The 24,944-nt window shown below is 37.5% G+C and overlaps 1 protein-coding gene across 2 annotated transcripts; it reads right to left on the bottom strand.

The window, feature by feature from the left end:
* Positions 1-3,469: 3,469 nt before the first annotated feature.
* On the bottom strand, positions 3,470-20,866 carry LOC147063439 (uncharacterized). 2 transcript variants are annotated; one of them, XM_085959970.1, is made up of 8 exons: positions 20,773-20,866; positions 20,580-20,662; positions 18,194-19,502; positions 17,384-17,612; positions 17,025-17,186; positions 13,836-14,201; positions 7,022-7,222; positions 3,470-6,189 (listed from the first exon to the last, which is right to left on the bottom strand). In XM_085959970.1, the coding sequence occupies exons 2-8, from the start codon at positions 20,615-20,617 to the stop codon at positions 6,074-6,076; spliced, it is 2,421 nt and encodes an 806-aa protein (XP_085816096.1). In that variant the 5' UTR covers positions 20,618-20,662; positions 20,773-20,866; the 3' UTR covers positions 3,470-6,073. The 2 variants fall into 2 exon arrangements, with proteins under 2 accessions (XP_085816096.1, XP_085816097.1); XM_085959971.1 differs by having other exon boundaries at positions 18,194-19,496.
* Between the last annotated feature and the right edge of the window lie 4,078 nt (positions 20,867-24,944).

Genomic DNA, 24,944 nt, shown 5'->3' with positions numbered 1-24,944 from the left:
AACCATACGCGAACAAGACGCCGCTTTTGGTCATATTATCTCAAAATCCAGCACTATTTTCTATGCAAGTTCGATTTAATATCATTACTATAATTATTATGACAGACCAAGAATTTATGTTCATTTTATTTATATTTAGTAACGGAGATTCTAAACTACAAACTGTGTTAAATCAACCCGGAATGATCTTTATATTACCTAACGAATTTAATAGGTATGTTCGATTGTCGTCTAAGTCACAATATCATACTGTCGACATGAACAAGTGGTCAATTATTATGAAAAGCTCTAATCAAAAGTGATTTTTAAAAACTCGTCATACCTATAAATCTTTTAAATTAACTAAATGGCCACCTATTTATGAAGCATTCTTTATATTTTGTATATTTAAAATGAATGAATACGACAGTCTGTTAAATTTGTATTATTGTAGACCACGATAGGAGGTTAGAATTTCATAACAAGTTGACGTTTCAAATATGTTTCTGTTTTAGAGACTAATATAATATTACGAATTAATTTTAAGTACTGGCAATACTAATTAGTTGTCAGAAAAGCGTTTCCGTGGACATTCTACCAAACGGTTCCAAATCAAATAAATCCAACGTGCCATTTGATCCGTTCAGTTCAGGTTCAATGATAAGAACTCCTACACCGATTTTAATTAAACGTAAAATGTTATTATTAAATTCATTAACTATGGTCTGAATAATGAGTGGAAAATACCAATGTAGGTATCTTAATATTCTTTTATGATTATTTTGTAGATAGGTATTACTGAATGACTAAATTTATGAAAAAATTGGCTCAATGCCACTTTAATTTCTTGGCATATTTTCGGTTAAATAGTTTTCCACAATTAAATTATTCCCTAAATGTTTGCCAAAGCTGCGGTACTCGGTTTTGAAAGATAAATACATACCTACCTATATTCTATATAACATAAACTGACAGAAATAGAAGCATCCGTGCCTATTAAAGATGAAAAAAAATCATGAGACTTCAATTAGTGCATTGTAGCACACTAAGTTTTGGGCAGGGAACACTTGTTCAGTGGTTTTAGGAAATAACTTACGCAAAAAATATCACTCCTGCTCTAAGCTGACATGGACATTTCAATTTGGAGTTAATCTAAAAATATCCTATAAGTACAATGATTAGTTGCTAGGCATATACTCAATATCCATTGAATATACATATTAATTTAAGCAAACCATGGGATTTTAACCCCTTATAGTAAGTACACACGCACGTTCTTGCTCGACGGTTATACGCTCATTCCAACGTGTGTAGGTACCATCTGGCTCGATGGTTTTTTGTTCGAGATCGAGCAAAATTGGTCGATCCGAAAAAGGTTCAAGGTCCGTAATTCTTGCTCGATGCAGTTTGAGTCAGGACGCACTGGCAAGGCTCGTGTGGCCTCGCTCTCACTCGTGGCGGTGCGACGGTGGCGTCACAGCGTCTTGTGTCAAGTTGCTCGACTGTGTGGACGCAATGACGAGCATGCTTCCAAGTCAACATGCTCGATCGAGCAAGAACATACGTGGCTTTACAGTTTTAACTTCTACACAATCTACACCAATAGATGACAACAAACTAGTAATCTTGGGTCTCATCACACCTTCCATGCTGCCCTTCACAGCGACTTAAGTAACGCAAATATAGCCGCCATTGCAAAAGGTTACAATACGCATTGTTGCCAAATGTCCTTGAACATGCAAGGGCGCCAACATTCATCTTACTTGGATCAATGTGACGGGGAGCATTAGAAACAAACTGGATAATTTATTACTATGGACTGCATAAATGGTTAACAACCCATCCAACAAAGTATGTGGAAGACTATGATTTTACAACGTTTTTACTAGGTCGTATTCTTATTTGTCCGGTACAAATCTTGCAATCGATTTTTAACTAACTTCACCATACTTTCATATACAATGCCGCCCCTAGGTGGTTACCATGGAAATCAATGAGTGTCAAAATGACATTTCAGTGTTATTTCTATCAAATACATTTTTTTATGATCGTTTAAGCTAGTCAAGTCAAGTCAAGTTTATATCAAGGGTATACTGACAGAATGCATTATTTCAGTTTTTGCTGTTTTAAATGCCAAAATGTATACAATTTTACGCTCTACATCCTGGTAAAATGCACAAAGGCATAGGATTATAATAGTGAGAAAATAGAAAAATTATTAAATCAATTTTTTTATTCTGATAGAAAGCCTGATAATGACCTAATGCGTTCTGCGTATACAAAATAAAGGACTTATAACATGTCGTATATTGTATTTGCTATAAAGGTTAGTCTTTATAATGTAGAAAAAATGTTTTTAAATCATAAAAAAATCCATGTGGGAGAACGCTTTGAAAAAAAAATGAAAGTCCTTCCTCAGAACTTGTTTTAATGAGTTAATGCTTTCTGTCAGTATACCTACCCTCGATATGATTCAACAGAAAATTTAAAAACGTATAAGTATAAAAAGTTCTTTTTATCTTTTAATTATTTTGACTTAAGAACAGTATTTTCAAAAATCCTCATACGGAAGCAACCTTACGTAGTATCCCTATAAAAATAGCTGAAGCAATTCCAGGCCAATATCAGAGCCATTATGCATGTAAAAAGTCTTATTTATAAAAAAATAGTGGAACTCTTGTCTCAATTTCATTTAAGTTCCTTCTCAGGGCACAATTTGCCATAAGGGTCAGGAAAAATATTTTTATGAAAAAAACAAGCAGACGAAGCGGTTCCGTACAAATAAATTTACAGGGTTGAAAAGCTTGACAAAAGCAGTCCCGAGAGCTACTTTCAATGACATATACTATTATTGAAAGTTTGTTCAATATAAATATTTGTTTATATCAGAAGCTTCTATATTCAAACATGACATGCAAAAATCGTCAACTTTGTTTGCATCAGCCGAAACGTTCATTGTTCTGGAATATCATGCAGCAAAAAAGCTATTACAAATAGAAACATATTGTAAAAAGGTAAATTCGGCCCTGCTCCACCTCCATATTACAATGTCTGCGGTATCGATTACATATTGTTATTATAATGCTGTTATACAAACCCATCACCTACCCTGACTGCCGCGTTACAAGATTAGTTGGTCATTTCATTTATCTACATAGCATATTGTATTACTATACAATAATTATATTATAATATCAAACAAAATGGTAGGGAAATGAAACAATGGATCAAAGTATTTATTTTTAGTTTATTATAATCATAATACTGTAATACTTACAAGAAATGCACTTGTTGGAAACTTACAGAAGAGTTTGCTTGCAAGGAAGAGATAATTTCAATATTCATTCAACAAGGGTCACCGCATTAGTACAAACTATAATATTTGAGTTATTCTTTAAATCTATTTTAAACTCATTCGTATGAGTAATTAATAGCAATGATACTGGGACACATTATCCAGATAAAAATATTCTTTTTATTCAATTTTAATGAATGAAAGTAGGCAAATACATAGTTTTGTATATACACATTGGAGAGCATCCTTTTGACATGTGCTCACAAAATGGCTTACGCTATGAGTCATGAATCTACCTTTGATAAAAATAAATGTTTTGCAAATGGTCATATAAATTCAATCTCGGATTCAACATTTATACGATAAACAACTAAAATAAAGGTAATCATTTTTGCAAAAATAATTGAGGATCATATGTCACTTAACACTTGTAGCCCTACACGCTCGAGGGTCGATCCACTAGTACGGGTCTAGCGGGTCTAGTAAGGCCACTTCCTGACCCGAGAGCAAAATAGTCATTAAATAGTTAACATTTGTGGTGAGCCCGATAGGCTCAGGCCAACGAGAAAGGCGAGGCAGACACATCATATCATCCAACATTCAAGAATCGGCAAGGGCCACAATCCCTGATCTTCTTACGTGTGTTTGGCATGTTTCAATATTATTTATAAAAATTAATAAATTTATAGTAAAAATTTCGATATAATCCTAATAAACATTTTATCTGCACACAAAGTGTTAAAAATCTGTTCAAACTTTATATTATAATAGCTCTGAAAACTTCCCGGGAAGTTTAGTAAAATGCTTTCATAAAAAAAATCAGTCTTTTGTACAGAGAAATAATCATTATCACATACCACATTTTTGCACACAACATTGCATCCACGCACGCACACACAATAGTTTACTTAAATATAAGCAAGATATGGTGTCAACCTTTCCCTTGGACACTAGTTAATGTAGTTAATGTACCGCCTGTTACCTACTTAGCGTTATTATCACAGTTAGTTAAAATGAGGTGGGTGATTGTTTCTTGTACAAGTAGATATGACAGTCATCAAACACCGCCGGTACTAAACGGACGGCGGCCTACATTCGCCGTCTTACCCACACTGGGCAATGGCAATTACCACCATAATAACTTATCACAAATCGTTGAAAGCGATCACATCTCTTGTAAGCTGTATGCTGTACATCACTAATATGAAACTCTCTTCTAAAACGTATGACAAAAAAATATGTTTACTCGATTATTACACTAAGAACATATGTACAGGACCCACGCGGGCTGACAGATCACAAAAAGGTTAAGATCATTTCATTACTATGTGATTACTTTCCATCGACTCCTATTCGGTAGCGCGGCGCGGCGCGACGGCGCTCGGCTAAATATAAAATCATGTTCTATAGCCATTTTCAAACATACTTATGAATTAATAAACATAATGAAATAATATTCAATGGTCATTTTTCTTACCGACGAGCTTATAGCGATGAAAAACAGGTGAACGGCGAATGATAATTTAAATCTTAAAACTATCATGTAAGTATTCATATAATTAATTTTGAAAATGGCTCAAGATATCCTTGAAGCGTTTCGCTCAGGCGGGCGACGCCTCTCCCGGTTCTCCGTCGACCGGTGAAAAAATATATTCGGTCCGCCGGGAATTATCAAGCATACAAAACTACTAACAAATTGACCCACAGAGAATGCTGCAATCGCATATTATATCACAGACATTTTATACATTCCAAATACTTATTATTCTTTGGACAATTCAGGATACCTTTATTGTACTTTCATGGGGAGCTCGATAATGATCATCGTCGACCCGGCTCGATAAAACAAACACACTCTCCGCACCCTCCTTCACCTCAACCTCAACGGACACCCTTACAATTAGGACACTTCGAGAAGCGGCCGTCGCCATATTATATCGAATGGGACATCACTCTTTAGACTCAACTAAAAATATTACAGCGTTGACTCGTCGTTCTTATAATTAATACTTTGACATTGCACTCGGCGGCGGACGGGGGCAATCCCCCGCCCGCATACATCAAATAAAACATTTTAAAAATATAGAAACCCCATAAAAATACTTCTTCTATATGTTTCGTGCATTTCAAACAGCATACAGACAAAGAAAAGGGCGCCCCGGGAATACAGCGGGACGCCACATCGACTACTCTACGATACATATCGACAATAATCTGCATTACATCGTAAGGTTAACACTTTACTACACAGAGTTAACGCGCCGGACGCCCGGCAATATTATTTATTATTTTTATTCATCACACTTTATCTGAATGAAGAAAGCGCACGTGACATCCAATACCAAACCAAAATAAAGAAAAATACAGTGCACATTCACCACCGCACGTTCATTAGACACGTAATATTATTACTCATAACAATAATGTAATCTTAAAACACAAAGCGTGAGCGCGGCCAGGGAGCCATCCGCCGGCCGCACGCTGCGGGTGCGGGGTCAACACAAACTAACGCTAACACTAAACGGGAGATTCCAACTGATTAATGGAATGATCGATTCCCTCTCGGTCAAGCGGAGCTCGAGCTTCGGAGGGCGGCCGCTGTCGGCGCTCCGCCCTTCCGAGATTCTCAAAATAAATATTAAGGAATAAAATAATTAACTTTAAAGAGGAAGCCGGGACAGAGCGCAGGAAGTGACGCCGGAGGTTAAACGTAGGACAAGGAAGGAGACTAGAGAAAGAAGAGTTGAAAATTCAAAATCACTCCATCAGCGGGCGGAATCGCAGCGAGGGCGCTGGCGCTTACTGCTGTACCGGAGTGGGAGCCGTGTACAGGAGAGGCGGAGCCATGAAGCTGTGAGGGAAGGGTGCAGCCTGGTAACCGCAACCGTTGCGACTTGGCTGGAAGAATTTGTTGCCTGAAATAAAAGAAAAACAATTTAATCAATAGGTTGTCATTGTAAGTATCAAGCTTAAAAACTTCACTTCCAAAATTTATTAGTCTCAATAATGGAACTGCTTAATTACCAACCAATATAGCAGTACATAAGCCACAATCCAATCCTAGGAAAAGAGTATGTTCTACTAGACAATCACACGCTGTGTTGTATTTCTAATGTTATACATACTTTGATTATGTGATATTTCTCTAACTTACATTTATATTGCACCTTTTGTATGGCACCTTTCCTCTCTTCCTTTCTTCTTACCATAGAACCTAACTAATCGTCGATATAGGATTGGTTTCCCGAATATCCGTTTTTGTCGAAATCAACCTTTTAATGCAGAATGTTTTTTTGTATCTAATTGGACTAAAACCATCCCTTTCTTTAAATTACTTTGTAATGGTAATGAATACATCATTCATATGCTGTAAAAAGAACTATTTAAATATAGGATTATGAAATTTGTTTTTCGTCTCCTGAACATTTGGTCTATTCGGGAAACCAATCCTACAGCAACGTAATGTAGATCATTGAATTGAAACACACCTCATGTTTTGTCAAAACATATTTTGTTGAAATTATCTATTAATATAATGTGGATCTGTCTAGTATACGGTCAGCCGTTTAATTCCTGCATCTCGAAAATTCACATGTGCTTTTCGCTGAATATTTGAACCAGAGCAAAGACCAAATAGGATGAGCGAATGACTAACTAATCCTCGTTAAAAACCTACTAAGATAATATCTATAGTACGCAGACTTGTATAAATGCATGTGTTTTATAGTATAGAAGTTAAGTTGTCACCTATGATGGATTGCATCTGCGCATCATGCTGCATCATGTGGTAAGGCGGAGGGGGGGCGTAGTGGGGCTGCGGGGGATGGGGCGGTGAACCCATAGAGGAGGGGGGAGGCGGGCTGCAGTATGCCCCGCCCGCGTTGCCTCCACTTCCGCCGCGCTGTCCTCCATTGAAACGATTCGGGTTGTTGTATCTCATGCCGTTATCTAAAAAAAAAAACAAAAAAACCATCAATACCCAAAAATTGGTATTAAAAACAATGTGCATAACCAACCCATGCACATAAAATGCATTATTCCCCGACCATGTCCGATCCTAATAAAATCATATGGGCCTCCACAGAGTGGAAGTTTGTATTTACGAGAAATGGATGTCAGCCACTTGCTCAACCTATCACATACCTAAATTGAAGAACAATGTGTACTTGCCAGACCCAGGATTCGAACCTCGGACCCACGACGCGATAGGTCACGCTTAAGCCGCGTGGCCTTATGGGTATATGTTTATACCTCTATTATAAGGATGGTTACCTTTACCTTTGCAAATTGGTAAAGCACATTGGCTTGCATCTGATAGATGCGGGTTAGAGATTTTTTCTGATTCTGTATTATTTATACATTACTAGCTGAAGTACCCGGCTTCGCACGGGGTCGCTTCGTGGTTATATTTATCTTAGATATTTGAAAAATAATAAGAGCTAATTATTTCTTTAATATTAAAATATCTGTGTAATACAATATGGCAATATGAAAATAATTATAATAGGAGTAAAGGTCAAACATAAGAACACTAAATTAATATCGAATCCAAAATATGAAAACGTTATTAATGTTATAAATATGTAGTAAAAAAAAAATCAAAATTGGATGGAACAAACAAACAACAAACTTTGTATGTTATATAATAATAATTTAGAAACCGCACACAACTGACAAAAGTTTCATCGCAATCGGATGAATGGTATAGGAACGCATACGAATAGTATAAGAAGATGATTTTATAATTCAGAAACCTTCGTGGGAATGCGCATGACAACTCACCAAAGTTTCATTGCAATCGGATTAATGGTATAGGAACGCATACGAATAGAAGAAGAAGAAGATGGTTGTACTAATTCAAAAACCTTCGCGGGCTTGCGCACAACAACTGGTCAAAATTTCATCACAATCGGATGAATGGCATAAGAACGCATACAAATAGAAAAAGATGATTGTGGTAATTCAGAAACCTTTGCGGGCAAGGGCACAACAACTCACCAAAGTTTCATTGCAATCGGATGAATGGTATAGGAACGCATACGAATAGAAGAAGAAGAAGATGGTTGTACTAATTCAGAACTCTTTGCGGGCGTGCTCACAACAACTGGTCAAAATTTCATCGCAATCGGATGAATGGTATAAGAACGCATACAAATAGAAGAAGATAGAATAGAAGAAAAAGAAAATAGTTGTAACAATTCAGAGACCTTTGCGGCGTGAGCACAACAGTTGATCAAAATTTCATTGCAATCGGATGAATTGTATAGGAACGCATACGAATAGAAGATAGAATAGAAGAAGAAGATGGTTGTACCAATTCAGAAACCTTCGTGGGTGTTGGCACAATTACTGACGAAAAATTTGTTGCAATCGGATGAATGGAATAGAAACGCATACGAATAGAAGAATATAGAATAGAAGAAGAAGAAGATAGTTGTACTAATTCAAAAACCATTGCGGGTGTTACCACAACAACTGACGAAGGTTTCATCGCAATCGGATAAATGGTATAGGGACCATACGAATAAAAGAAGATAGAATGAAGAAGAAGAAGAAGAAGATGGTTGTACTAATTCAGAAACCTTCGCGGGTGTAGGCACAATTACTAACGAAAATTTTATTGCAATCGGATGAATAGAATAGGAACGCATACGAATAGAAGAATATAGAATAGAAGAAGAAGAAGATGGTTGTACTAATTAAAAAACCATTGCGGGTGTTACCACAATAACTGATGAAGGTTTCATTGCAATCGGATGAATGGTATAGGGACCATACGAATAAAAGAAGATAGAATGAAGAAGAAGAAGAAGAAGAAGATAGTTGTACTAATTCAGAAACCTTTGCGGGTGTTGGCACAATTACTGACGAAAATTTTGTTGCAATCGGATGAATGGAATAGGAACGCATACGAATAGAAGAATATAGAATAGAAGAAGAAGAAGATGGTTGTACTAATTCAAAAACCATTGCGGGTGTTACCACAACAACTGATGAAGGTTTCATCGCAATCGGATAAATGGTATAGGGACCATACGAATAAAAGAAGATAGAATGAAGAAGAAGATGATGATTTTTCTAATTTAGAAACCTTCATAGGTGTGCATACAACCACTTGCCAAAATTTCATTGCAATCGGATGAATGGTATAGGAACCATACGAATAAAAGAAGATAGAATGAAGAAGAAGAAGAAGATTATGATTTTTCTAATTCAGAAACCTTTATGGGTGTGCATACAACCACTTACCAAAATTTCATTGCAATCGGATGAATGGTATAGGAACCATACGAATAAAAGAAAATATAATGAAGAAGAAGAAGAAGATGATGATTTTTCTAATTCAGAAACCTTTATGGGTATGCATACAACCACTTACCAAAATTTCATTGCAATCGGATGAATGGTATAGGAACGCATACGGGACAGACACACAGACATACAGACAGACAGACATACATTTTTATATATTAGTATAGCCTATACTCTTCCCGCAAGTGCAAGCAATAAGTTTACAAAGTTTTATCGCAATCGGATGAACGGTATGGCTGCGCATTAAATACGAACAAACAAACACACAAATATTAATTTTTATATATTAGATACAGTAGAACATCGATTATCCGGACTGATTGGGGATGAAGATAGTCTGGATAGTGATAAATCTAGATAATCGAAAACTCATCAAACTCAAACAAAAATCTGATTTTACATTGTTTTCACAGTAATGTATTTTTCATATATAGTAAACCCTCGTTAGTAAAAACACTGATTATTCGAAATTCGCCGTAATTCAAAATTTTCGCAAAAAAAAGTCCTGGCATATAAAAATATTCAATAAATCGTAATAAAGTACACTATTTCATGAGCCAGTCATTGAAAAAAAATTAAAAACATCAAAAATTACCTATTTTATGAAGGTAATATAAATAATACTGACATTTTATGAACCATTGACACACACAGTAGTATGTCATCAGAGGCATAGCTGCACTCCACTCAAAAAATTAATGAAAATCGTATTAACGAGGTTTTACTGTAAACTTAAAAAACTGATCATTGTATTAATTATAAATCCAAGCAATCGAGGTCTGGATAGTCACGGTTCTAATGCAAGAGTTAATTTTACATTTTATATTATATCTGCAATTATGGAACTCACATTTCCTGGAATATAATTTTAAAAAGAACTACACAAAGGCCCCTCCAAACCAACCTGCTCCGTGCCACACTTGGTCTTAAACGGGGGTGTATCATGACATCCTATGTTTGATGTGAAGCTTGTTTTACGTCAGGTAATGTCTCGGGAGCAGATACCCAAGACTGAGGTCGCCACGCTCTCAAGTGAGCTTTGACAGAGTTAACCTTTCTAACGCGGCAACTGACTTTAGTCAGCCTATACGCGCGAGTCATCCGCGCGTCAGCTGACTAAAGTCATTTCGATTTTCGTTTGCCTAGTACTGCTTTCCGCCAGGCGCGAATAATTCGAATATTGATTTAATTTATTCAAAAATCATCCTTCTCTTGACATCTGTCAATGGATAGCCTAAACTTTTGTTCTATCTAATTTAAATAAATATTTTTCGGGAGCGTGTCTTGAATAAAAATATATCAGTCATCGGGCCAATTCAAATTTGCCGCGTATATAGTGTCTTATCGCTTCTTAGTGCATGTGCGCCGAAGACATTTGACTGACGTGTTTGTAACGATACGAGTTTGCGATATAATAAGTTATATTGTTTTTTAGTGATTGAAAAACTATTTGGTGCGTAAACTGTTAAATAGAATATTCGAAAGTTACATTGATCAAAGTGAATTTACAAAATATTTTTACAAAAGGAATGCTTTTGGAGATTGCATTCATTCGCCTATCTGCCAGTATATTATCCGCGAGTTTATAGTTTCGGAAAATAATTTGAACCAGGTGTCATTTAAATATACCTAGAATTCCGCGATTTAATATGTCTCTTTGTTTATCATTGATTAACATTTTTAAATACTATTTTCTGGTTATAGTATTAGGTGAAACAGACAAAAATTATTTATTTACCCTAGTTATCAGCCATTTATAAAGAAAAGACACGAACACTCAGACGCCCGTTCCCGCATAAATGCGGAAATTGTCGTATTACGCAAACACCAGGTCCCGCGCTACTGAATTTTTGTACACTGCGTGGCAAATCATCGTCTGCTGGTGTGAGACAGACACTTGAGAATTATTTTTTTCGTAATACTATTCAAAAGGGTTTGATTCATGACTACTATTTTTTTTATGTAGAATTCTTCTTATATTTATAGTCGAAAATAACTCGAGTTACTTACTATCAGGTCATTATAATAAAATAAGAGATTACCTATTCTAGTACCAGGTTATTGAAGTAATATAATAAAAAAAAAACAAATGAACTTGAAAATAAAATTGTGGTGACTATAAAGCATTTAGAAGTGCAAAAAGTGTTTGAAATTTAATATTTTACGAATTGTAATAGGTATTCGAAAAATAAACCATTTTGTTATATAAACTATGTGTCATTCGATTCCATTCAGTTCGGGGTCAATGGTAGGTACAAACAGTGTTGCCATATTTTGAAAGTGGAATTATAGTACAGAGCCTCCAAAATTATAGTATTTGGGGATAAAATATAGTACGCGTTGTCATCTGTTGAAAATGAAAATTTTCCCAATTTTTCATAGTCGGCTCGTTTTTATTAGGAGAAATATTTCGCCGCGGGCCGCAGGTTCCCAATTTTTCATGGTCGGCTTGTTTTTTTTAGGAAAAATATTTCGTCGCGGGCCGCAGGTTCCCGATTTTTCATTTTTCTAGTCGGCTCGTTTTTTTTTAGGAAAAATATTTCGGCGCGGGCCGCAGATTTCCAAATTTTCGAAGACAAAATTATAGTATTTTGGGCGTACTATATCTATTTTATATCGTACATAGTACGCGGACCTAAATTATAGTACAAATACTATAATTATAGTACGGTTGGCAACACTGGGTACAAACCAGGCACTGGTGGTAAGTACATCACTCTCAAATAGCCAGTAGTTCTCAAGGATGATTTATTTATACTCGGCCTGCAGTGCTGCAATGTGTATGCGAGTTCAAACAAAAGTTACACAGTTTGAGATGTCCTGGATGCTATAAAAATGAGTTATTTATGACTGATATTTTTTCAACACACTCAACAAAAATGCTCATAAAAGTCATAAACCATATTATTATTCATTATGTGTATGGCATATTTGTCGAAATGGTAGCCGGTAGACTATAAGAATACTGAACTGTTCTTACACTTGTTAATCTGTCATCGACGCATTAGTCCAGCACCATTTCGTAAGTGTCATGGCGCCGCTCGAGTAAGCTGGCATTTTTTCAATGAAGAAGTCTTGTTCGTAATTTCTTATCAGATTTAGGCGACGAATGTTTATTTTTAGAGTCACATAAAATATTAGGTTCTGTCATAATCATTTTTGAACTTGACTCCGATTTTTTACTACTCTATTTGTGTATGTTTGACTGACATTTATTACGATTTATTGATGCTTGAAATCACAACGCGCACTGTTGTACTAAGTCGGGATTCGTAACGCTTAGAAAGGGTTAAAAGTACAATGGAGAGAAAGAAAATGAATTTCATTAAAATATAATACAAGAACAAAGCTAAACAATGCGGACCATGGCCTCCACAAGGGGGAGCCGACGTAGCAGGTCGACCAACTAAATGAGATTAACACACATCACAAATTTACTTTAATAGTAAAAAAAAGTCGCCGAGAACCCCGGGGTACGAGTCAAAATAAAAATTCGCGAGACAAAAAAAAAATTCGACAAATAGACCTAGACTTCTGACAAATTTTGTAAAAAAATGTATTTATTTTAAGATATATTTTTCTAAAGATGGAATGGGGTCCCTGAAAAAAATTATAATTATAAGGGTTCTGCGAGTCGACAAAGTTTGAAGACCACTGCTGTAGACCATGACACTGCCCTTAACCTTAGCGATATGTAGGTGGGTCCGCATCAAGATGTGGGGGCCATGATGCGGACATACAAAAGCGATGCCAAGATTTTCCCGCAAATTTTTTAAGTTATAAAATTGGCCGTTGTAGCGACCAGGTCTGGCTTGAGCCCTTCCCTCATATTCTTGGACATTCCCAGAGGATGTGGTTTGCATCCTGTAGTTCTCCGCCACATGGACATGTTGGAGCTTATCAGTGAATCCACCATGACCAGTCATGAGCTGACTGGTGTAGTAGTCAGGATTCAATTTGGTTATCTCTAATCACCATTGTACATTAGGGAAAAACAAATATGTGTGCCCTTGGTGGAAGCATCCCACTTTCGCTGCTAGGTCTTAAGACGCCATATCCAGTGTCATAAGACACACTGTCCGCTTCCTCAAGGATACTTTTTCACCATCAAGGTTTGGAGGCGGGGCAGGGTGAAAGTCACCAACAGCATCGTGGTTGCACTGCATACCTGTATATGCAGGTCAAAAGGAAGGATGTGGTAGATGCGGGTTAAAAAAAGAACTGTTGGAATTGGAGAATTTGCACTCACTGTAATTCCTGTGGGTGTTGGCATAGCCAGCGTTAGCATTGGCATAGCCATTTTGGTAGCCGGCTGGAGTCTGAGCATAGCCTCCCTGATAGCCGCCGCCTCCTTGCTGATTGCCCTGGTAGGCATTCTGGTAGTGGGTGGCACCTTTCTGATAGGCTGGTCCGTTGGAATGATGTGCATGGCGGAAAGGCTGCGAAGGGGAGTGGGAGTGGGGGGAGTGGTTGAAGCGTGGCGCCTGCCCCCGAGGCTGGTATTGCTGGGGTGGGGGTGAGCTGCCGCCCTGCTGGTTGCTATTGGACCAGTGGTTGGATCTTTGCCCACCTTGGCTGCCACTGCCCTCCTTTCTCTGCTGCCAACGGTTGCGACCTGGATGCAAAGAAAGAGCATTCACTTTCAAAGAGGAAACAAATGAAAAACAAAAAAATACTGGGTTACGAGTCAGTATTTTCAGATCGCAAATGTCTAATGAAAGTAATACAATATGGATATTTTGAAAGATAAGTAAGGGGAACCTAAGTATTTAAAAGCCATGTCAAACCATACACAGTATAACCCCTATTTTACATTTTTTAAGGGACTGAAGAAATAAAACCTAATTGGAGGGAAAATGTAAAAAGGGGGTATTGAAAAAAAGTACATTTAAATTTTATGTTTCTAAAAAAATAACGTTTTATTAAAAAACAACATTCAATTAAATTTTTTATTGAAAAATCGTTCGAATGTCACGACCCAATCATTGTCAAGTGCGCGTAACTCGCATATTTTGAATATTTCCGACGTAAATCGCGGGAAAGAAAAACGTAAATGCGGGTATTAAATGTACTGAAATACATCGGGACTGAAAAAAATACACGCAATTGCCGGGAAAACAAAACGTGAATTCCGGGCACGTAAAAACGAGGTTATACTGTATCAAGTTTGTGTCGACATATCTAAGAAATAAAAGTGGCAATCGTAATTTTTGTATACCAACAAGGTAATGTATGTAAATAATGTAAGACACAATGTTGTCATTTTATGGTATTATTTGACAGGTCGCACAGACGCAGATTGAAAAAATTCCTAATGTCGCATGAAAATTCAAAAGTTTCCGAACTTTCGCTATGCAATCTTGCAACTGCAGGATAATACATGTTTACGTGTACATTTTCATGTTATGGCCGCGATAATACTTACTGTCAGCAGTAAATCCATGCATGTGTAAAGGGGGTTCTTATATCTTGCATGTATTCGGGTATTGAATAAAAAAAAATGTACTTACAACACATAAAAATCCTTAAATTTTTTACAGTATTTATATTTATAGTATTTATTTTTACAGTATCATATTTTCAAAATGCGTTTTCCGCTGTATCCGCTTTAACCGAACAGTACCTTTTTTTTTATTCAATATTGAATTAATAATTTAAGATTCTTATTGTTAAATAATATATAGTAGGTGTTTTGTAAAAAGGGAGAATCAACCATTTTGATTAGCGAAATCGAGATTTTAATGAAAAAAACAATATGTACGTCACTAGCTTTGTGTGAAAACGGCGAATTCGTATCTCCACAGGAAAGTACTTAAAAAACGATAATCGCAAGGGCGAATATCCACTTAGTATTATGAATAAAAAGCGAATGTGACAAATTAGGCCTTTTAAAATATTATAATGCCTATTATAAGGACAGTATTCTTTCTAAGCGTTGTTACAAACTGGTTAGACATTTATAATCATCCACAGGTAATTATTAATAAATAAATGTCAAAAGTTAAATATCCTCCTCCTGTAAAATAGCATTTTGGTTAATTCGCCCTTTTTACAAAACACCGACGATATATTATAACCAATTTGGTTTTTTTGATTTACTTATTGTCAAGACATAAATTAGTGCACACGCCGGAACTATTTCCACAAGGTCGCAATCCATGAAATTGAAGGGTTACTCTGTGAGATGGAGTCCAATCATTTGTCAGATTCGTCATCAGGCTATGTCTGGTAAAGCATGACATAACTCCACGGCACACATTTTAAGCGATTACACACCCACGGTGGCCGCGCGGCATAAGCGTTGGACTATCACGCTGTGGGTCTCAGGTTCGAATCCTGGGTCTGGCAAGTACACATATTGTTTTTCAGTTTGTGTGTGAGTCAGGGTATGGACCTAATAGGTTGAGCAAGTGGCTGACACCCATTTCTCGTAAAAAAACAAAATCTGTTAATACAAACCTCTACTCTGTGGAGGCCCATATGATCCTATTAGGATCGGACATGGTAAAAAAAAAAAAAAAAAAAAAAAAAAAAAATTACTAATACCTGACTTAAATCTCCAAAGTTTCAGTTTACTAGATAAAAATCATGATTACACATATTATCTTATATTGCATAATTTTACTGCTGTATATGTGTTGCCGGATCATTTACAACCAATGTAATAAAACTTAATATAAATTCATTTTGTATTCATCCAATAGTGAGCACAAATTATGTATGTTTTATGAGAATCGAGCATTACAGTACCTACATAGTAATTAAATATATAGGGATATCTGTTTAGTATCGCTTCCTAACTTTCTTTCAGTAAATCAATACATAGTTTTCATCAGTTAGGACATTTTCAGCCTTCAATTCTCAATTGATGTAACGGTATTGATTTATTTAACCCACCGAGACAATGAAACAATCTGATCCTGGTGAAAATCGATTATTTATATTTTGAGAAAAGTTATTAACTAAAATTGCCTGATATAGCAAACATTTTATAATACCATCAAAAATAAGTTATAATCATTGGTTTCATATATAAATTAATCACAATGACGGCCAGTTCAGTGGATAACTATGAGCTATGTAAGATGGTAGATAACATGTACATCCATCGTAATAGATTCTTGGGTTTACACTGCGTGTCCTTCTTCCTTCTTTCATCGACATTTTCTTTTTTGTATTATGAGTTTCTAATATGGACTTTTTAAAATTGTCATTTTGTAAAAAGATAAATAAATGAATAGGAAAATTCAATATCTACCTATAATAATATTTCATTTAAATGATTAATAAACAAGTATATTGTTATTAATATGCCTTTGTAATTAACTGTTCCTGCAAAATGAATTTTGTCTTCAATGGGTGAAGTTATGAGTGAATAAAAGAATTTGTAAAAGAACATAAATGATTAAATTTTGAAAATAACTAAAATGGGGTATACCTTTGTTAATGAAGCCATTGCGTCCGGCGAGGTCCATGAGAGCGGGAGAGGGCGTCTGTCCCCCTTCCATCATGACAGCGATGAGCTCTCGAGCTTGCCTGCCGTTGCCAGGGGTGAAAAAGGTGTACGCTGTTCCCGATTGCTGACACCGACCCGTGCGACCTGCCACACAAAACTCAATTACGGTAATATGCCGAGAGAAGTTTTGCAGCAGATGGTTAAGTTTTTGTTTTCTAAAAAGATGTCACTTTAATTTTTGCCAATTTACCGAAGGGTAAATATGGATACAACCTCAATACAAACGACATCCTCCGACTTAGTGAGAAATTGAGGAATAGCAACATAAAGTGGAGACATACCGATTCGATGAATGTAATCCTCAGAGGAGTTTGGATAGTCGTAGTTGACAACATATTTGACATCCTCCACGTCCAGTCCTCTGGCAGCCACATCTGTGGCTACAAGAATGGATGACTTTCCACTACGGAACTCGTTCAGTACGAAGTCTCTCTCTGGCTGTGATTTATCCCCGTGAATCGATATTGCCTGGTATCCTTCTCTCTTAATATTGTTTTTTATGTCATCCACCTGCAAACAAATAACACCGAGTTAATTCAACATCTAGAAGATAATTTTTTATGCTTTTTCTCAGTCAGTGTTGCTAACTGTACTATGTTTAATATTGATTCAGCGAAAAACATTAAATATAATAATTTACACCAAATATGTATGTCAAAAATCCTATAAGTTAGAACTCAGGATGAAAAATGTACCTGTACTATAGATTTTTCAGAAATACCATAACTTTTACAAATTTTTACAACACTGCTCCCAATTTTCTTGTAATGATGTAAGATCATCCACATCAGTCTCGCACGTAGGCAAATTGGCCACGTATAATTTAACCGCCCACGGTGGCCGCGCGGCATAAGCGTTGGACTACAAAGCCGTGGGTCCCAGGTTCGAATCCTGGGTCTGGCAAGTACAAAAATTGTTTTTCAATTTGTGTGTGTCAGGGTATGGACCTAATAGGTTGAGCAAGTGGCTGACATCCATTTCTCGTAAAAAACAAAATCTGTCAATACAAACCTCCACTCTGTGGAGGCCCATATGATCCTATCAGGATCGGACATGGTCGAAAAAAAAAAAAAAAATAAATAATAAATCACCTTTTTCTTTGTTTCCACAAAGATGATGACTTTGTTGTCCCGTTCGGATGCGATGTCCCGCAGCAGAGCTGAGAGCTTCCCCTCCTTCTCGTGGTCCTGGCACACCTCGACGATCTGGCGGATGTTGTTGTTGGCAGCGAGGTTGAGGGAACCGATGTTGACCTGGATGTAATCGTTGAGGAAGTCCTCGGCCAGGGTCTGCACCTCCTTGGGCCAGGTGGCGGACCACATGAGCACCTGTCGGTCAGGGCGGATCTGCTCGATGATCTTGCGGATCTGCGGCTCGAAGCCCATGTCCAGCATGCGGTCCGCCTCGTCAAGCACCAGATAGGTGCAGCGCTTAAGGTTGGTCGTGCCCTTTTCGAGAAAATCGATGAGGCGGCCAGGGGTGGCGATGACAATCTCCACTCCCCGCTCTAGGTCTCTGGCCTGCGGCCCCTTTGGCGAACCCCCGAAGATGCACGTGTTTCGGATGGAGCTGGTCGCCCCGTAATCCCTGGCGACAGTCTGAATCTGCTGTGCCAACTCGCGGGTTGGGGCGAGAATGAGGACAACAGGGCCGTCACCGCGTGATAGCCGCTCCTGGTGATTGATGTGCACCGCAGCCGGTAGCATGTATGCCAGGGTCTTGCCGGAGCCCGTTTGGGCGATGCCGACCATGTCCCGGCCCGAGAGGGCGATGGGCCAGCCTTGCGCTTGGATGCTGGTGGGGTCAGACCATCCCTGCTTGCGGATCTCAGCCAGTACGTAGTCGGGGAAGTTGCCCTCATCGAACTCATGGTTAGGCCTCGGAACGTTGTTGCCACTCACGGTTATCTCCTTAAGCTCGCGGAACTTCCTCACCTCCTCCTCTGTGCGATTCTGGACGTTCTGGTGCGGTTTGTAGAAGTCCTTTCTGAAAGGCTGCAAGGTCTGGACCAGCACGTCCCAGTTGGGCTTCTTGAGACTCTCCCCGGGGTTCTTGGCTTTCATGCTCTGCAGTTTGGGGCCTCCAAACTCCATCCTAGGCATGTAGTTCGGTTTGGGCGGGAAGCCGTTCTTGGGTCCCATCGACATTCTGCTTCCGTCGGTACTCTTGGGTCCGCCGAATCCGGTGTTTGGCGGGCCGTAGTTTCCTTTGGGCCCTCCTAAGTTAGGTTTCGGTCCGCCGAAGTTGTTCTTGGGTCCGCCGACTCCTTTTGGTCCTCCGAAGTTGTTCCTGGGGCCACCGAAAGGCTTGGGGCCTCCGAATTCGTCCAGTCCTTGGTGAGGCGGTCCGCCCCAATTCTGTTTACCGTATTGTTCACCGCGGTCAGGGCGAGGTCTGTACCTTAACGTGAAACAATTTTACCAAATTAAAGTATAACATTCCATTCACAAAATTTCATCCATATTAACCTGAACACAAAAAAAGATGAGGTTGAATAATTGTTTGCCAATTTCTTCAGATTCTTATCCATTTGTAGGGAATGCATGTGTAAAATTTAATGTATTCATGTAGATTTGTTAAAGGAATCCATGTTAGCCATTTGAGTAGCCCATTGAGTCAAGCTTGATCAAGCCTGTGAATTTGCCAGTTACTTACCTGATTTCAACCTATGGCATTAGAGGCAAACAAAGCCACAACTCCAAATAATTACATTAAAACAACAAATAATGCAAATAGCTTGTTACTCAAATGTTACCCGAAACATTTGCTTGCATTGTTTCATATATAAAAAGACGTAGTCACAATTTTTTTTATGTGAAGTTTGTCAGCTTTCAATAAAAAAGAAACATTAATTGATAATAGAAATGATTGGTAACAATAAACATAATCTTTCTGTCTATGATCATAAAAAAGCTGATAAATTAAAAAATAACAATGCCTAAATTTGAGGTCTCAAAACACTTTTTTTAATACCTATCTAGGTAGGTGGTAATATAAAAAAATAATGAAAACTTGAACAAGACCATTCAAATCTAATTAACTGTGTTATCTATTATTTTTCATATGATAATCGTGCGTATTGGTATAATAAACAGTTAAACATACAATACGAAGTAATTTGTAGTAAATGCGGTAATTATCCCACCTGTGTGAGGGCATTGTCAATAATAAATAATATATCGGAGAAAGAAACAATGTCCAAAGACATCGGTCAGAAGACATTAAATATGAAGTGTACGAGGCAAGATTGGTGGAAAACTCCATCAGTTTTGAAAGTAGCCGGGATGGCAAAATGTAAACATTTATTTCTAAACATTTTGTTCTACGACACGTCACCACAAGGTACAAATTTTTCGACTACAATATCAACAAAATGGCTGCCGTTTGAGCTGACATTCGTAAACTGGGTCACTGATACTTGAAATTTAACAACTATAACTACTTTAAAACTACAAGTAATGCAAAATTATATCATACATTTGCTGCTGGTGATTTTGTATATTGTTGTACTGCATTGTTTGAGTGGACTAGCGTTAAGTCAAGTACCAATGGCTTCCGACCTGCGACAAAGAAAGCACACTTGAAATGATGCTAAGACACAATCTGATCAGGAATTACCAGGATAATCATGTAGTGACGTTATAACAAAGTTTTATAGTGAGATGCTGACCTCTCTAAAGTTGAGAGAAATTTGTAAATTGCTCGAGTCCAATCATTCACGTGCAACCTCCACAACCAACCTGCACGGCGAACAAAACGATAATGGCGGAGAGACGGAGACGATCAAGGCTGCCACACTTCTAAAATTACTTTTCACTACCTACACTTTTCATCTCGAAACATGTTTTCCCATTTTTTTAAATCCGATATTAATATTGAAATAATACGTCTCGCTTTATTATACCTATTGATAGATAAATGATAATATTTGAAAGTAGGTACCTACCAAAGACATTGGACTCCTCCCTTTGGTACTTACCTACACTTTTTGATGTTTTTTTTTTTTTTAATTAGGTACTCTACTTTCGCACATTCAACATTCGTAGGTAGAACCTACACATTTTCAGGAACCAATTACGTACGAAAGTCGAAGGCCACCCGTATTCCCAAAACCAAATCGCCACGAAGGTCCAACTTTGTTTAAAAAAAAATTATCGCTCCGATGAAACGTAAATTTTTCTCCAAAATATGGCCACACTTGCTTCTTTGTCAGTACTTAGTCTATGGTCAGTACATTCTCATTGCACATGGTCCACCCGCGGCAGAATACAAAAACGTGGATACCCTGTCCAACAGTCCAACCTCTTTGTGGATTTCAATTTTGTATTTGAATGTTCGTACACAATTTTTTTAAATCGTTCATTTGCTCAGGGATAAATCGTCGATCCGTATACAATATTATTTGTATAAGGATATGTGGCATTAATTTGGCACACTCGTCTATGATAGCCAGTGACGTCCCTAGACAAAATGCCGCTCCTAGGCAGTGCCAAAATGTCGCCACATTTTTTTATACAGTACTTTTTATCATCCTTTCATGACTCCAATATCTAAGAATTGTGTTGTATGGATACATTACTAACAAGATATAGGTAACTATACTACTAAATCTAACTTAAATGCCATCTCTGCTTCAATAGACAATATTGCGAGTCTACGGTTTCAGATAGGTAGGTACATTTAAAAATACACCTGACAACTTCCATAGCTCGCGAGTCGCGAGTGACTGTAAAGAACGTGACGTCCAAGGACAACGGAAGTCAACTAGACATCGCGAACCCGACAAAAAAATAAATTCCTGTTGAAAATTGTATAGTACTTACCTAATTAAAATATAGGTGTATTTTGTTTCCAACCAGTGAGCTGATTTTTTTAATCGGAAGATATTTCCGTTATTACTAAGCTTAGGTAGCTTTCTATATATACCTAATGATTCTCCTCGATTTGCCGCCCTTTGAGTAACTGCCGCCCCCAAGCGACGCTCAATCTGCCTACCCCCACGGGACGTCACTGATGATAGCCGAAGAAATATATCCCAGTGCTGCCATCTTTTCAAAGTGGGATTATAGTACAGCGCCTACAAAAATTATAGTATTTGGGGAAAAAATATAGTACGCGTTGTTATCTGTTGAAAATCTATAGGTTTTTTTTTCACAGAAAAAAACGGAGAATTTGAGAAACTCCGAGACCCCTTTTTATTTAGGTACCTCTTTCGACTCAAAATACTTACCGATAAATTCAACAAATTTCATTTTAAACCAAAGTGAAGGGATGTTTTAACGTTTTTCAAGCAATTTTTTTCTACAAATTTTATATTGCGAAATTATAGTACTTTTCACCAATTTATAGAAATTTTAGTACGTTTTACAAATTTTTTCCGATATTTAAAAATATAGTATTTTGTACTATACCTTTTTTATATCGTGCATAGTACGAGGACCAAAATTATAGTACAAATACTATAATTATAGTACGGTCGGCAACACTGCAGTGCTGCCATCTTTTTAAATTATAGTATGCGGCCAAAAAAATATTGTATTTAGGCAAAAATAAACAGTCTTCAATCTCTTTGATAGTACGCGTTGTCTTCGGTGGAAAATATCCATTTTGTTTATCACAAATAATGCGAAATTTGAGAAATTCCGCGGATTTTTTTATTTACCTCTTCTGGTGAAAAAAATGGAATTTGAGAAATTCCATTTCAAATCATAGTCAGGGACTTTTTGACATCGATTTTTCCCCCTTAATTAGGATTTTATATTACTTTTGGTGTATTTTTTAATGTAGAAATTTAAGAAAAAATATCTTATCATACCTAGTACGTGGACTGGAGCAAAATTATAGTACAAATACGTACTATAATAATTATAATATGGTTACTAACACTTTAAACTACCTACCATAAATACATAGGTAGGTACGTACTTACAAAAATATATTTTTTTAATTTATTCGCCTTATAATATATTTATGTTTTTTAATAAATAATAGGTGTGTTACTTATTATTGGGGTTTATTTCTTTTAAAAAATTCCACTTATTTTCTCATTTTTTGCACATAATGCATGCTTAAAATTTCCACATACTTACCTACCTACAGAATTTATTTACTACTACTACGTCACCCTGTCACGCTCCAGCGTTGGTGCATAGGGCACTTCCCGCCATGTCAGACCTGCAGCGCGTAGGTTGGTTTTGTTACAGGGTGAGGGACGGCCGGCCACGGCAAAGGAACTCTTTAGGCTGTACCACAAGGGTATGAAATGTTGCACTCTCTGGCGGTATCCGAAACACATGCCCCAACCACGTGAAGCGTCTCGTTGTGATTATCTCAGTCACCGAGGGTTGCCATGTCCGCTCACAAACTCGAGTTTTTGTAACGCAGTCGTACCAGCGTACCCCTAAGATTTGGTGGAGACATCGATTCTCAAAGCTCAAAAGCTGAGACCTTTGAAGCTTTGTAAGATGTCACGTCTCGCAGCCATACAGGAGCACAGGTAGTACGCACGCGTTGAAAAAACGACATTTGGTCCTCACAGAATACAGCCTTGACCTCCATGTGACTCCAAGTTGGTTGAATGTAGACTCCGCCACACCCATGCGGATTCCAAGTTCACTAGAAATACCACCATCGTCGGCATCTGTGGCATCTAAGTATTTGAACCTGGTCACCAGCTCGACGGCAGACCGGAAACCAGAGGAGTGGCGGTGTCAATGCATGCAGCACTGCACATGGATTTGGTCTTAGCCACATTTAGATGAAGACCCTCATGTTTCGAGTTGGCGGCGAGCCTGTTCACGGTTACCTCCAACTGTTCCATCGTCGAGTCAAACATGACTGCATCATCCGCATATTCCAAATCGCACAGTCTTTCTTCGCGTACTTCGGTTGCGTCATCATGATGTAGGTGTATCCCACTGTCGGGGCGAGGGTTGTCAAATGCCTTTCCATAGTCCACGAAGCAGTAGGCAAGAGGTATAACGTGCTCGGAGCAGAATTTCGCCTCGCGTAGAAGGTGACAAAACTACGGCAATATGGTACTTAGTCCGCAGACCAGAAAATCTGCATAGATGCTGTCATCTCCGGGAGCTTCCCGCGCTTCAGTCTTTTGATTGATTTTTCAACTTCAGCAATTGTCGGAGGGTCTTCGTAGAGCCCCGATGCAGCAGTGATTCCGAGGGCGGTGATCTCTGTCGGATTATTTAACCATATAATTATTTTTTTAAATTCTATTTTTTTTGAAACTGATTATTTTTATATGCATAATTTGTGCACATTAGAATTCCCACGAGTGGAAAAATAAAATTCGTCACAGAAAAATACAAAATGGGGTGAATTTCGTATTCATACAAAAGTTCAATACAAATTTTTATAATATTTGATCTTTACACCGAATAAACCATAAAATAAAAATTTGTCAAAATATATTTCCACATGAAAATAGAAATCGACAACTGCAATTTGAGGTATGGTTATTTACAGAACTAATAAATAGCTCATAATACACAGGCATTATTACCATTGATTTACCATACAATATAGACTTTTGCTAATTTCGCATTTTAATGTGGGTTACTAATTTTCGATATTTTGTAAATCAATCAAGGCCGTTCAATGGTAATAGGCAGTACGCAGCCAATGAGGTATCAGCTAATTGGTATGGAACAGTTTGCAGCCAATGGGGTTTTATATTGCTGAGGTGCAGGTTAGCCAAAAATGATGGTGGACAATTTTCAGTTGTAAAGGCATCTCTATGAGCACAGTGAAATATTTCAAACCTCATTGGTCAATACTCACATCGTGACACAATCACTAAGATCGCACCTCAAGTTATAATTTTAT

Source organism: Rhyacophila brunnea, unplaced genomic scaffold, assembly GCF_057557595.1.
Source record: "Rhyacophila brunnea isolate RB1 unplaced genomic scaffold, BYU_Rbru_1.0 scaffold_9, whole genome shotgun sequence".
Taxonomy (NCBI): Eukaryota; Metazoa; Arthropoda; class Insecta; order Trichoptera; family Rhyacophilidae; genus Rhyacophila; species Rhyacophila brunnea.
This window is presented reverse-complemented; position numbering and strand designations above follow the sequence as displayed.

Bases quoted from the DNA above. Each gene is read 5' to 3' on its own strand.
- LOC147063439 (XM_085959970.1), bottom strand. From the start codon at position 20,617: ATGCAGTACAACAATATACAAAATCACCAGCAGCAAAT. The intron at 19,503-20,579 runs GTATGATATAAT...TTTCACGTTAAG, and splicing joins CAAAATCACCAGCAGCAAAT to GTACAGACCTCGCCCTGACC. The intron at 7,223-13,835 runs GTGAGTGCAAAT...TTTTTTTTTTAG, and splicing joins CAACACCCACAGGAATTACA to ATAACGGCATGAGATACAAC.